At 47.4% G+C, this 15,569-nt stretch overlaps 1 protein-coding gene across 1 annotated transcript; it reads left to right on the top strand.

The window, feature by feature from the left end:
• The first annotated feature begins 7,193 nt into the window (after positions 1–7,193).
• On the top strand, positions 7,194–15,348 carry Fosl1 (FOS like 1, AP-1 transcription factor subunit). The gene is made up of 4 exons (XM_051193640.1): positions 7,194–7,530; positions 9,708–9,905; positions 13,669–13,776; positions 14,292–15,348. Exons 1-4 carry the CDS (start codon positions 7,426–7,428, stop codon positions 14,709–14,711), a joined length of 831 nt encoding a protein of 276 aa, XP_051049597.1. The 5' UTR covers positions 7,194–7,425; the 3' UTR covers positions 14,712–15,348.
• The last annotated feature ends 221 nt before the right edge of the window (positions 15,349–15,569 follow it).

Here is a 15,569-nt window from a genome sequence, read left to right on the forward strand (position 1 = left end):
ATTAATCCCAGCACTCTGGAGGCAGAGGCAGATGGATATCTATGAGTTCAATACCAGCCTGGTCTACACATCGAGTTCCAGGACAGTCAAGGCTACACTGAGGAATCCTGTCTCCAAAAACCAAAACAACACAAAAAGACTAATATAAACATACTTAGAGGAAGCCTTTCAAAAATATAAGAGGGTAGCCAGGCATAGTGGTACATACCTTTAATCCAAACACTTGGAAAGCAGAGACAGGTGGATCTCTGTGAGTTCAAGGCCAGCCTGGTCTACATAGTGAGACCCTGTCTCAAAAACAAAAACAAAAAAGCAAGGTTATAGAGATGGCCAATTGAGCAAGAACACTGGATGCTCTTGCAGAAAACCAGGGTTCAGTCCCCAGCACCCATATGGTGGCTCATAGCTGTCTGAGTGGTTGCCTTAGTTCTATCACATTTTTCTAGCCTGCATGCTCACTACATACACATACACCCTGCAGGCAAAACATTCATAGATGAGATAAAAATTAATAAAAGTAAAAATCTTTAAAGTTTTAAAAATACAGAACAGTACAAAAAAGTTGGGCACAGTGGTTGGTAATCCTAGCACCTGGGAAGCTGAGACCTGAGGACCGCCATGAATTTGACAACAGTTTGACCCTAGCCTACAAAGTGAGACCCTATCTCAACAAAACAAACTAACAACCAAATAAAACTCAAAATTTAAAATAAGTAAAATAACAATCTCTTCCTTGCAAGGCAATGTTGGTACACACCTATGATCCCCTTACTCGGGAGGTAGAGCTCTGTGAGTTCAAAGCCTGCCTGGCCTACAAAGCAAGTTCCAGGGTAGCCAGGGCTGCATAGAGAAACCCTATCTTTGGAAAAACAAATCATCATCATCTCTTGTCTGCAGCCCTTTTTACGCCCCCTCACTTAGGAGATATAGTTAGTCACCAACAAAGGCACATACACAAATCCCTCCAGATCACCACATTTTCAGAAGGCATCCTAGGAAGTCTTTGTTTGTTTTGTTTAAGTAAAATTATTTATAGAATCTGAGAACTGAGCTGTGTTTCATGAGAGATTTGATACAGAATGGCGTTGGGGAAATGGTGGGGGAAACTGAGAGCTGCAGGAGGCGAGTGGCAACGGAAGGAAGTGGGACAAGCCTGTGACAGGGAAGAGGCTTGGTACAGCAGGGAAGCCAGGGCAGGAAGGCCCAACTTTAATCTCCACGGAGAGACACACACGTCAAGCACACCTGTAACTTTTGTAATGGGGAGGTGGTAGCAGGAGGTTCAGAAATGCAAGGCTAGCCTCAGTTACACAACAAATGAGGCTAGCCTGGGTTATATGAGAGCCTGTTATAAAATGGGCTGGTGAGACGGGTCAGTGGTTAAGAGCACTTGCTGCTCTTGCAGGGGACTGGGGTTGTGTTCTCAATACTCCTGTCGGCTAACAACCATCTAACTCCAGTCCCAAGGGATCTGACGCCCTCTTCTGGTCTCCCTGAGCACTGCAGACATATAGTGCACAGACATGCATGCACACAAAATACACATTAAAAAGGACAAATCTTTAAAAATAAATGAATCAAAAACAACAAAAGTAATCAGCAGATAGCTAGGCACGGTGTACCATGGTACAATCACTTTGGAGAACAGTTGGAGGAAATCCATGGAAGCCAAACACATTCATAGCCTGGCCCCACTATTCCCTCCCTGACACACTTCCAAGACAACTGCAACAGAATAGGACGACTCTCCAAGTAATGGTGTTCTCCTCTATTTTTATATGGTTGATAGCTACAAAGGCTTATATATGTGTAAAAATATCAATGAGATAAACACATTGGATGTTGTTTTGTCCTCATTAAACTTCATTTTAATCAATGAACTTTAAGAGATAACTCTATAAAACTATGAAAAAAAATGGATGACTTCCTGACTTTGGATTGAACAACAGACTCCTAGATTTATTATCATAAACATCATCAACAATGAAAAATAGAAAATTGGATTAAACAAAAAATTTAAACTTTTGTGCATCAAAAGGACATCATAGCTGGGCATGGTGGCTCCAGGCCAACCAAAGTTACCTGGTAAGACCCTGTAGTGAAAAGAAAAGGGGACATCATCAAGCTGGGTGTCAAAAGCAAGACTGTAATCCCAACACTTGGAAGACTGAGGTAGGAGAATCAAGGCCAATCTCTGCTATATACAAGCTTGAGGCCAGCCTGAGCTACATGAGACCCTGTATCCAAAATAAAACAAACAACAACAAAAGGACATTATCCCAAGCATAGTGACACATACATATAATCAAACATTATCCCAGGCATAGTTATACATACATGTAATTCTAGCATTCCAAAACTTAAGGCAGGAGAATATGAGTACCAGAAAACCTGAACATTATATACAGATCCACCTAACAAACACAGAGGTCTAAAAGCATCTTCTACATATATATGTATACAAACACACATACACATGTATACTTTTATTCCAGACAGGGTTTCGCTATGTAGCCCTGACTTGCCTGGAACTCAACAGGCTGGCTGTAAACTCATAGAGATCTGCCTGTTACTGCTCCGGTTAAAGGTGTGTGCCACCATATCCAAAGTGTGTGTGTGTGTGTGTGTGTGTGTGTGTGTGTGTGTGTGTGTGCACGCACGCATGTGTGTGTGCCTGTGCATGCGTACATTTGTGCAATGTGTATGTGCATGTGTATGCTCTCTCGAGCTCAAGCGTGTGCCTGTGCTTATAGGAAGGGCCAGATGAGATGATTCAACAGTAAAGGAGCCTGTTCTGCCTGATGATCTTTGTTCAGTCAATGCCTAGGCTCCATATGGTTGGTGGGGAGAGATGGAGAGGACAACTCTCTCAGGTTGTCCTCTGACCTCCATACCACAGCTGTGTCCACAAAATAAATACAAGTATAATAAAAAATGTGAAAACATCAAAGAGTCAGATGTCATGTGATAAACCTGTAATACAATCATCAGAGGGGTGGAAGGAAAATTATGAGTCAAAGGTCAGCTTGGGCTACATAGCAAGACCCTGCCCTTCAACAAACACAATAGAACGAGAAAGAAACATCTACACATCATGAGGTTTATATTAAAAATATACAAAACTACTGCATATCTCAATTCTTAAAGAGTAAAGAAAGAAAGAGAAAGAAAAGAAGGAAAACCAAATGTGGTGTCCCACAGCCATGACCCCAGAACTGAAGGACCAAACATTCAGGGTGCTCCTTACCTACATAGGAAGTTGGAGGCCAGCCTGAGCTAGGTAAGACCCTGTTTTACAAAACAAAATAATCTCTGATCACAGAAATGGACAAAGGGCTTGAATAGATACTGTATAAAAGAGGCAAACAAGCCAGGAGGTGGTGCACTCTCCAGAGGCAGAGGCAGGCAAATCTGAGTTGGAGGCCAGCCTGGTCTATAGAGTGAGTTCCAAAATGGCCAGAAACCCTGTCTCAAAATAACAACCAAAAAAGGTCAACAAACATGTGAGAATATTCTCTGAGCTTTAAGGAAATACAAATCAAAACCCAATGAGATACCACTTTGCACCACCTAGTCTTTAAATTTTTAATTTTAAGTATTTATTTTATGTGCTTGGGTGTTTTGTCTACATTTCTGTCTGTATACCACATAGGTCCCTGGTGCTCTTGGATTCCCTAGAAATAGAGTTACAGACTGTTGTAAGCCAACATGAGGGTGCTGGGAATGTGACCTGTGTCCTTTGGAAGAACAACCAATCCTCTTAATTTCAGAGCCTATTCTTGAATTTTTAAATCCCCAACTGGAAACTAACTAGGTTTGGCCATGATTTGGAGAAATTCAAGCCCCGCACAGCAATGGGGAAGATGTGTGGTGGTACAGCTACTGTGGAAAATTGTCTGGAGGCTCCCAAGGGAGATATGCCAACCCACCCAAGGCAAACACCTGAGAGAAATGAAAGCCTGTGTCCTCACAAAGACTGGTACTCAAGTTTCCATAGAATTACTGTTTGTGTATAACCCAAAGTGATGGCTAAGTCCACTGGATGGATAAGTCCAGGGACTTATAAATAAGCTGTGGTACATACATAGCAAGGAATATTATTCAGGCACAAAAAGAACAAAATATAAAATCCAAGGGAAAACACAGATGAGCCTTGAGTATCTTTATACTGAATGAAAGAAGTCAAACAGAAAAGGTCACATAGTATGTGACTCCGTTTACGTGAAATGCTCAGAATGGGCAAAGCCACATCCACAGAAAGATTAGTGGTTACCAGGGGATGGGGCAAGGGGTAAATTGGGAGTGATTACTTAATAGACACAGGGTGTTTTTCTAGACCAATAAAGTTTTGAAACCAGAGAGAGGTGGTAGTTACACAACATTGTGAATGCACTAAATGACACTGAACTGTACACATAAAATGGTTAATTGTATGTTTTGTGAATTTCACCTCAATTAAAAAAGTAAACCAATTTAAAAAGAGAATAGAAACTGCAAAACATAAACATCACCTCCTGCTCCCTGGTAGCCTGGAAAACCTACTAGATTGCAAACTTTCATTTACCAATTCCCTTGGCCTCACTGCAGCAGTGGGGATTCTCTGGGATCACAGAGGGGAAGCAACTGAACCAAGCACACACACAAACCCAGGGACAGTGGCTTCCCAGCAGTCACTGCAGAACCCGGGGTTCTCCTCCAGCTCCCTGGCTGGGAGCTGCTGAGGTCAGGCATGGGGAACGTCTGTGCAACCGCAAGGCAGGAGTTAATGACTGAGGAGCTTGGAATGTGCTGGTTCTGAAAGGACCTCTTGTGGCTCCACGGTTAGAGCAGGAAGGGACTTTCGAGTCACGTACACACTCTGCACTAGAGACCTGGGCCCCGCTCAGCTGCTACAGACGTGTGAGAAGGTAGGGTACTCTTTTTTGCAGCAGGAGTATATTATGTAGTCAAGTTGGACTCGGGTCAGTTCTCCCCATGTGCCACCACCTGGCTGCTTATGTCATTTGTCTCACTCTGGTCAGCCAAAAAATTCAAAGATCAGGTGTGTGTGTGTGTGTGTGTGTGTGTGTGTGTGTGTGCATGTGTGTGTACTCATACTCATGCATGAGTGTGTGCACATGCCAGAGTGCATGTTCCACAACACTCATGAGGAGATCATGGGGCAACTTTTGGGAATCAGTGTTCTCCTGACACCATATGCTCCAGGGTGCAAACTCAGGTTGTCAGGCCTGTTGTGGCAAGCACTTTGACCTGCTGAGCTATCTCTACAGCCCTGCTTTGTTTCTTGAGACAGAGCCTCATGTAGTCCAGACTGTCCTTGAACTCATTGTAGCAGATGCAGACTTTGAACTTCTCCTGTCCTCCTGCCTTTACCTCCAGCACTCTGGCATCACAGGCATCCACCACCACCATGCCTGTTTCTGGGACGTTACTGTATGTATATCTCTAGCAATCCTCGGATGTAGTTATCACTATGTCTCTGTTTCACAAATGAGGAAACAGGAGCTCAGAGAGATTGGATGAGTCATCCAGGACATGCAGTGGATGGTCAGCCTGTCCAGAATTCAAACCCAGAACCCAGAGCTTTCTGAGTCCACCATGCATTCTTTCTGTGGTCTCGCTGTCCCCAAGACTCGTCTCTCTCCTTCCCCTAGCCCCCCATGCACACGCCTACATTTCTCTTTCTGGTAAAATGCTGTGGTTTCTCTTGAGGAAGACAGGCATTTCGTAGAACTAGAGCAAGGGAAAGGCACTAGGCTGGTGACCTTCGGTGGATGCTGCCATAGCATAACACTTTCATATCTGTGGTCTTCTTTGGTCCCATAGCAGCCCTGTGTGAGCAACAGTGAGGCCCAACAGGGACTCAGGAAGGTGATCTGCCTGGGTCACACAGACACAAGGTATAGCTCTAGGACTAGAAACCCAGGGACATTCTGTCCCAAAGAAGGCAGCCTAGGACCCTGCTTCTCTGAAGGTGAAATCTTCAGTTTCCATTGAAATGCAAGGAAGCCTAGGAGGGCCCCTTGGGATGGTTCTTGCAGCCTGACATTCTACATGTATGTGAAGTGTAAGGGTTCAAAGCTCTGATGGCCTGACTTAGTCACCAGACTCAGCCACTTACTCAGTGGCCTTGGGCAACTCATTTCAGTACCTGTCAACCTCGGTTTTCCCCATCTGTAAAATGGGGGTTAGGATGGCATTTGGTCAGGGCCTCACCCTCACAAAGACCTTTCACATACTTTCAAAGAAGGCTGGTGACACACACAATACTGAAGGAGTGCCTCCAGTCAAGAAGCCTCATTGATTGCATATCAGGACACATGTGTCCCTCTGTAGGCTCTCTCTGCCTGGAAAGGCCTAGATTAATGCTTGTGATAGCTCTGGAGACTCCAGACACAATTATAGTGCTTTCTATCTGTGGGTACCCTAAGTGTCACTTCATTTAGCATTAAAATCTAACAACATTTTTGTAACCCTGGTTTGTCACTTACTCACTTACTTTTTAGTCTATCAGGCCTTGACACCAGTTGAAACTGGGTATGGTGGCACATGCCTGTAATATCTGTCTCCATTCTGGAGGTGAAGGCAAACATCAGCAGTTCTAGGCTATCCTAAGATACATAGAAGGTAAAGATCAACCTGGGCTACATGAGACAATATTAAAAACAAAAGAAGCTAGTCTTGATGGTGGCACATTGCAGCACCCGAGAGGCCAGCCTAAGATACCAGAGACCCTGCCTTAACCAATCTTCCTCGACAAACAACAAAGTAAACTCTACCAAACAAACTACCCACCCCGATTCCAGAGGAGTGGCCTTAAACGAGGATCGCAGACTTGGGTAACAGTGCCAGGTAAATAATGATGACAGCTATAATCCATCATATTTGTAATTCACTTCAATAGTTTCCAGCTAGTTTTCCCGTTCTTCTTTCTAAATCCGCGAGCGAGGCTAATCGGCTACATGATTATTTCGTCCTGTTTTATGGCGTTGGGAACATTGGCTAGTCCAGACGGGGCGGGGCGCAGCTGCAAGCCCCAACCTCAGCTAGGTGCGTCAGGGGGAATCCTCGTTGTACCTGGGCGCGGCGAGGAAATTGCACCATGTATGGGCAGCTGCGTCAGAGGGGGCGGGGCCACCATAGAGGCTAGGGGACGCCAAGGCGGTCGCTTTCCCTCAGCAGAGTCATCTGGCCACCAAAGCAGAGGGTCGTGAAGTTTCGTGCCGACCAGCCCACAGCGGCTCATTTGGAGAGGTGGGTCCCCTGAGAAGTGAAAGGCTCGGCTGCGACACGCCCCCACCCCCCGCGGTGCAAGTGGTTCAGCCCGAGAACTTTTCATTCATAAAAAGACAAGACTCCGCGAGGCTCTAGTGAGTCAGAACCGCAGCCGCCGACGCGGACCCCACCGAGCATCCAGCCCAGGGCATGTACCGAGACTTCGGGGAACCGGGACCGAGCTCCGGGGCCGGCAGCGCGTACGGTCGACCCGCGCAGCCCCCGCAGGCACAGGCGCAAACCGCCCAGCAGCAGGTGAGGCTGGCCGGACCCCCGAGGGGGACCTGGGTTTGGACAGCATTGGGGATGCTGGAGTTAGTCTGGTTTGCTCCGGGATTAGGACTGGAACCCCGAGCAGCGTTTGTGCGATCGAGGATCCTGCAGGTTCTGCTCTGTCCAGGAACCGGTGTCCCCCGTGGCTAGGGGGACAGGCGCAGCCGGAGGAGCGAAGATCTACGAATTCCCCCTTCTCGCCCGCTCGCATCTCTCTAGCTGACTCAGTCTGCCCCTCTGTCTCCGTTATGGTCTTTATTTCCTCTTGCCTTCCCCTAAATACAGTGTCCCACCTGCCCCATCCCAAAACTGAGCTGGATCAGAGGAGTTCCAGTGTAATAACCGGGACCTGGAGTCTGGGCACAGGGAGAGATTGGGGGAGGGGGCTCATTAGAACCCGGCCCGGACAGCAAATCCTTAGTAGTGTCGCTTCCAGTTTGTCCTTGTTCTTCTGCCCGGTCAAGTCCCCATCTTTTTGAACTCAGTAGAGTCGTGTGGACCCCAGGCAGTGGCTCTGAGGGGTTCCTGGGGACAGACTCCACTCCCTAAGCCAAGTGGAGACCATGAAGTGTTGGGACATGCTCCGAGTCATCCACCAGGCCATTCTCGCTCCCCTAACTCTCGGCACCCGACTTTTCCCACTACTGGCTAGGGACACTTGAGAGGTTACAGGTGCCCATTTCCTGTCGAGGGACCACGAGCACGTGTTGCCAAGGGAGGGAAGGAGCTGCGTCCGTTCCGCCGAGTCACAGCGAACCGAGTCACGGTGGCTGAGTCACCCTGGGTGCCCCTCCCTTCCTGGCCCCAAACGGCCCCCCGGGACCAACGACCTGGGAGCGGGAGATGCCCCTAGCGATGCTTCTAGCCCAGAACTGGGGTCACTGAGCTACTGTGTCCCCCCAGTACTGGGCTGGGGACAGAGCCATCCAGGCTTGCCTAGGCATGTGAGGTGTTTCCTGGACGGAAGGGAGTCCACACCCTTACCCTTAGCTCACAGGGCTTAAACCCAGTTCTGTCCCCCAGAACACTCTCACACACCCAGACCTCACCCCCCATCCCCGCCCAGTCCCAACACATGCCTCAGATATCTAGCAGAAAAAGAATTAAAGAAAGCCAGCCCTTCTATGGAGGGCTTTTCATCTCTTTACCTTATTTTTGTACTTCAAAACCCCATCAATTTTGAGCCTTCAAAATCTTAAATTGACAACTGGACATGCCTTTAATCCCAGTATTCAGGAAGCAAAGGTAGAGGCAGAGGCAGGCCGATCTCTGGGAGTCCAGGATCAGTTTGGTCTACAAGGTGAGTTCCAGGATGGCCAAAGCTACTTAATAGAGAGATCCTGTCTCTAAAATTAAAAAGAAAGAAAGTAAAGCCGGTTAAACTCTGACTTCTGAGCTATTAGAGCCAGCTTCTCAGCAGCAAAGAAATGTTGTATGATATCAGGAACAAGGAAACTGAAGTAACATTGAGGCTAAATAGCTTGCCCTGGTCACAAAGCCAGTAGTAAATGGCTGAGCTGATACTTGCGACATAACCCTTGTTCATCATATCAGGCACCTGACTTTATTACACATTCTAAGCCACGTGTGCTGCCGTATGCCTGTAGTCTCAGTGCTTGGGAGGTGGAGGCAGGAGGGTCAAGAGTTTTAGTCTAGCCTGAGCTACATGAGATCCACCCCCCAACAACAACAAATTGCCTTCCCTAATTCTCAGAGTTGCTTTGGGAGCTAGAAGCTGAATTTATGTTCTGTGGTAAGGATGGGTGCAGGAGCCAGTGAGAGGACCCAGCCATTCGGTCTCAAATCTGTTTTTATTTGCTGGCTGTGGGTCTATGGTCAACTGTTATCCTGTCTGAAAATGGAGATATGATTGTGCCAGCTGTATGAGTCATTCTTTATTAAGTAGTTGTAACAGTGAGGAACAGTTCACACTTGGTAAGAATTATCTCTGATGGGGAAACAGAGGTAAAGAGACATTGTGTGACCTGCTGAAGTCACACAGTTCATGAACAAGTTTCTGATTGCCCAGTTGTGTTCCTTGTGATCTCCCAAAGCCAGCATCTGTGTTGAGAAGAGACAGAAGTATAGCCCCTTCCCCCTGGAAGTCCCTCAATTCACCTCGTCACTGACCCTCTGGACCCTCTGGTCTTATTTCTCAGAAGTTCCACCTTGTGCCAAGCATCAATGCTGTGAGTGGCAGCCAGGAATTGCAGTGGATGGTGCAGCCTCATTTCCTGGGACCTGGTGGCTATCCCCGACCTCTGGCCTATCCCCAGTACAGTCCCCCTCAGCCCCGGCCAGGAGTCATACGAGCCCTAGGGCCACCTCCAGGGGTGCGTCGAAGGCCCTGTGAGCAGGTAAGGAACAGAGGTATTGTACTTTCGATAGCCCTTAGGGGTCCTAGGAGGCAGGGGACAGGATCTTGCTATGAGAGAACTTCCATTGCCCATAGGAGACCCTGGGAGGCTAAGAAAGAGGCAAAAGGTCGGTCACTTGTGAGTCAAGGAAAGCTTCCTGGAGAAGGCTGCATGTTAACCTAAACCACAGATAGGATTTGTGTATGGAAAGCTGAAAGAATCTTTTCGGGAATGGGGTTAGAAGAACAAGAATGGAGGTGGGGAGGGCATAATGTAAAGTGGGTATGTGGGAATGAGGGGGTCTCCTTGTGTGATCCGAATGGAGTGGGTAGGCTCGTGTTGTCTATGTACTTTGGGGTCAGAGAAGAATAGGAATGAGTGGTCAACGTTCTCTGAATCTCAGTTTCTACTTTATTTTATTATTGTTGTTATGATGAGTATGGTTTTTTGAGACAGGGTTTCTCTGTGTAGCTTTGTGGACCAGGCTAGCCTAGAACTCAGAGATCCACCTGTCTCTTCATCCCGAGTGCTGGAATTAAAGGTGTGCATTACCACTGCCCAGATTCTTTATTTCTTTTAATGTTCACAAATAGTGAATGGGAAGTCAGGTAGTGGTGGCACATGCCTTTAGTGTATCTCTGAGTTCTGGGCCACCTGGTCTACAGAGCGTTCCAGGACAGCCAGAGCTACACAGAGACACCCTGTTTCAAAAAACAAACAAAAAGTGAATGGAAAATATATTTCAATTTTTGTATCTCCCAGCAGAGGAAGGAAAGGCACACAGGGGTAGGTAGTCGTTGTCCAGATCCATACAAATAGTAATGAGACAGGACTGGCCTTGGCCTCAGGTCTGCTCAGCTCCCAAACTAATGAGCCACACTGTCTCAAGGGGAACTCATAGAAGGTTCCAGACAAAGTGAGTCCAGAACTTTTGCCTCCCTGAAGTCCTTTCTTAAATGAATAATGGTATGTTTTTATTTGAAGCTTTGTAGGCCAAGCTAGCCTTGAATTTGAGATCCTCTTGCCTAAGCTTGCCAAGAGCTAGGATTACAGGTGTACACTAGGGTACCTAACTGAGATGGAGGACCTTTAAGGCCTAAGTGCTCTCTGGAGCACTGCGAATGTGCAGTGGAGTGAAGTTTCCGGCCAGCCTGGTCTACAAGAGCTAGTTCCAGGACAGCCTCCAAAGCCACAGAGAAACCCTGTCTCGAAAAACCAAAATAAATAAATAAACAAACTCATGGCGAAGAACATACCCAGTATATACACATGTTCCCAGGTGAACACAGACACAAATCTTTGCCATCATGGCTGGGTAGAGGATGAAGTGGGAGGGCAAAACCTTTGGAGATGTGTGAGACTGACCAGAGACTAGCCAACAGCAGGCTTTCCAGCATCAGAATAGCTGCCTCTGTGATCCGCAGGGCTGTGAGCAAGAAGCTAGCTCTGTACTCTCTGTACTTCCTTTAGCCCTGCCCCGAATGTAACCTTTCTACCATGGGTGCTGCTGGGTTGGAGCTGTGAACTGTGGGTAGGCTTCTCCTGGGGCAGCTGACTCCATCAGATGGCCTTTCACTCAGCGTGAATCCAGTGACAATTACCTGCTCTGAACTTTAACTAGCCATCTCCCTGAGCTTCAGTTCTTTTGTTCTTTTGTTTGTTAGCTTTTTTGAGACAGTCTCTGTATTGCTTTGGAGGCTGTCCTGGAACTCGCTCTGTAGACAAGGCTGACCTCAAACTTAGAGATCCTCCTGCCTCTGCCTCCAGAGTGCTGGGATTAAAGGCATGGACCACCAACGCCCAGAGAGCTTCAGTTCTTATGGGAAAGTATTTTGAGGTCTACAGAGATGATTCAGCAGTTAGCACTGGCTCCTTTTTGTAGAGGATCAAGGTTCCATTCCCTGCACCCATATGGAAATTCACTGTCCATAATTCCCTCCAAAGATTCTGACGCCCTCTTCTGGTCACCACCAGCACTGCATGTTCATGATACACATAATTTGTAAATTTTTGTTTTGTTTTTTGAGACAGGGTTTCTCTATTGCTTTGGTCCCTGTCCTGGAACTAGCTCTGTGGACCAGGCTGACCTTGAACTCACAGAGATCCACCTGCCTCTGCCTCCCTCGTGCTGGGATTAAAGGTGTTCAACACCACTGCCCGGCTTAATTATTTGATGAAATGGCTCAGTGGGTATAGATTCTTGATACCAAGCCTAATCTTTACCCACATAGTAAAAGGAGCAACTGACTTCCTAAAAGTTGCCCTTTGACCTCCACAGTGCTATGAAACACTTGTGTCTACATACACACATACATACATGTGATGTTTTAAGACTCTAGCCAGGCATGGTTGCACATACCTTTAGTTCCAGCACTCAGGAGGCAGAGGCAGGTAGATCTTTGTGAGTTCAAGGATAGTCAAAGGTTTTACACAGAGAAGCCCTGTCTTAAAAAAACCAAAAACTAAAAGACTCTATGTAGGAAGACAGGCAGATGGTTCAGTAGGGCAAGTGACTATCACATGAGGACCAGAGTCTGGATCTTTAGCACCCACACAGAGGCCAAGAGTAGCATGGAGATGGGGCGCAGGCTGAGACAGACAATTCCTATTGGATCACTGGCTAGCAAGTATAGCCAAATGGCTAGGCTCCAGGTTCAGTGAGAGACATCGTCTCAAAAAAAAAAAAAAAAAAAAAAAAAAAAATACGGTGGAGAATTGAGGAAGACACCCAATGTCAACTTCCATCTACCACACACAAGCATACACAAAGAGCTGGGAGGCAGAGGCAGGGGGATCGCTGAGTTAGAGGACAGTCTGGTCTACAGAGTGAGTTCCAGAATAGCTATGGCTACACAGAGAAACCCCATCTCAAAATACAAAACTAACAAAAGAAAACAACAAAAAAGAACTTGTGTAGGGAAGCGGGAAGTGATGACAGGAATCTGTAATCCTAGTACTGTGGAGGCAGAAGAATCAGGAGTTTCAGGTCAGCCTTGGCTATATATTGAGTTTAAGGCTAGCCGGGATACAAAAACAAAAAAACAAACAACAGAAACAAGCCAGGTGTGGTGGCACACATCTTCAATCCCAACACCTGGGAGGCAGAAGCAGATGGATCTTGGTGAGTTCCAGGCCAGCCTGGTCTACATAGCAAGTCCTAGACCTGCCAGGGCTACTCAGTGAAATCTGATCTAAAATACAAAAACTTAAAAAATGCAAAAAAGACTCTATTTAAGGGCTAGAGGCATAACTCAGTAGTAGATCATTTGCCTAGCTAGGCTGTACCAGGCAGTGGGTTTGATCCCTAGCACTGAACAAAAGGAAAACCCTATGAAGCACTTTGCTGGCACAGTAGATTTCCAATAGCTTTTGACACTCATGAGCACCTATGATTCATAGCTCCTCTGGGAAGGAAGAAATTCCATCTTCCACAGATGAGAAGGCTGAGGGTCCTATAAAAAGATAATCGTGTCTCGTAGACTCAGGAGGGAAGGCTACTTATGCCTGGGAAATAAGGCTTTCAACATCTAGGCTGAGAAAGGATGGGCAGGAAGGAAGGTCAAAGTTTATGGAACAGGAAAGCATTACAGGAAAGAAACCAGATGCAGCAAAGCTAGGTTTGAGCTGGAAAATCTACCAATCAGGCGAGGAATGCCTGGTACAGAGAACCGGTTGTATAAGGTGGTACCTAAACTACAGGCTGTGGGAAGCTACAGGCCCCCAGTTGGATGGCAAGCTTAGGGCTTCTTCTCTCTCAACCTAGATCAGCCCAGAGGAGGAAGAGCGCCGCAGAGTGAGGCGCGAACGGAACAAGTTAGCAGCGGCTAAGTGCAGAAACCGGAGAAAGGAACTGACAGACTTCCTGCAGGCGGTGAGCATCAGCTGGTACAGAGAGCTCCCAGGCCCTGGTGCCTCCAAGCCCAAGAGGGGCCTTGGGTCCCAGGAGCACGAGAAACCCAATAAATTACTCCTCTACACCCCTCCCTCCTCCCTGCCTGAGGGGAAGTCCTGGGGAAAGGATAAGGAAACCCACCTTTGATCCCAGTACTTGGGAGGCAGAGGCAGGCAGATCTCTGTGCATTCAAGGCCAGCCTGATCTACAGAGCGAGTACCTGGACAGCCTGGGCAGTTATTTACACAGAGAAACCCAGTCTCAAAAATCAAAACAAAAAATTATTTGTCTTGGGCTTTGAAGCAGAAAAGATGTTGGTAGGCAAGTCTAAGACGCCTTGGCCCTCCCTGATGGGAGTCATGGCCATTTTCTCCCAGGGTCTCATGGGAGTTGCAGTCCAGACTTGCTGGGTGGGGCTCCAGGCACAACCCCCACACTCCATCCTGAGGCTTGGAGATCTTTAGCCCTCTTAAATTTCTCCTAATCCTCTAAAGGAGACCGACAAATTGGAGGATGAGAAATCAAGCCTGCAGCGAGAGATTGAAGAGCTGCAGAAACAGAAGGAGCGCCTTGAGCTGGTGTTGGAAGCCCATCGCCCCATCTGCAAAATCCCAGAAGGAGATAAGGACACAGGTGGTTCCAGCAGCACCAGTGGCAGCGGTGGGAGCAGCCCACCAGTCCCCTGCCGCCCGGTACCTTGTATCTCCCTTTCTCCAGGGCCTGTACTTGAACCTGAAGCTCTGCATACCCCTACACTCATGACCACACCATCTCTGACTCCCTTTACTCCCAGTCTGGTTTTCACCTATCCTAGCACACCAGAACCTTGTTCCTCAGCTCATCGAAAGAGTAGCAGCAGCAGCGGCGACCCCTCCTCCGACCCCCTGGGTTCTCCCACACTCCTGGCTTTGTGAGACACCCAGCCACACCCCTAGCTGGTGCTACCCTAGCCTCCTTTCTCCCATTGATCCAGCAGGCCTGGACCATATCCATGCCCTAAGCCAGCAGGTCCTTTATCACTCAGATTAGAACAAACATATTATGCTTTGATGTAGAGCCAGCTTGGGGGTCCCCAAAGCTGCTCATTGTTTCTCTAGAGCTGGCCTATCATAATTTGCACAAAATCAGAGGCAAAATATGTCCCCTTTAGGCCAGAGAAATCCTGGCTGTCCAGACTTTGTAGATCCCCAGTGGTTCTTTGGAGCCCTATCCCTTCCTCGAAGACCACTCTCACACCACGTCACTTTCTCCATGCGGTCCAGCCAGCCCTACACCCAGACAGAAGGGTTCCTTTTCCTAGTCTAGAACACTAACTCACAGCTCCACTGCCAGCAGCACCAGGGCACCCTGCAGGCTCCTCCTGAATATGAATAACACAACTCAGGAGGCACTGGTGGCTTCTGTGATGAGCAGAGCGGCACTCCCTAGCTTTGAGAAGCCTCTGCTTTCAGGGTATCCAAGCCTCCACATCAAGGGCAGCTGCTATTTATTTTCCTAAAGAGACTATTTTTACACAAACCTTCCAAAATGGAATAAAGGCTGGAAGTTCTAGCCTGTGTTGTCGTGTTGGATCCAGAAGCTAAAGGAGATTGTTTGGAACAGGAGCTCTAGGTTCCAGTCTCAGCTGCGACCTTGAAGAAACTATCATGTATTTTTGGACTTCGATATTCTCATCTGAAGAATGGCGCTACCTCTGCTCTGCCTCGTCTCCTGTACTTCAAGAGACTGAGAATGCTCCAGAGTGCAAGCAAACAAGATTATCAGTTTTTCCC

This window comes from Phodopus roborovskii, unplaced genomic scaffold, assembly GCF_943737965.1.
Source record: "Phodopus roborovskii unplaced genomic scaffold, PHOROB, whole genome shotgun sequence".
Lineage (NCBI taxonomy): Eukaryota > Metazoa > Chordata > Mammalia > Rodentia > Cricetidae > Phodopus > Phodopus roborovskii.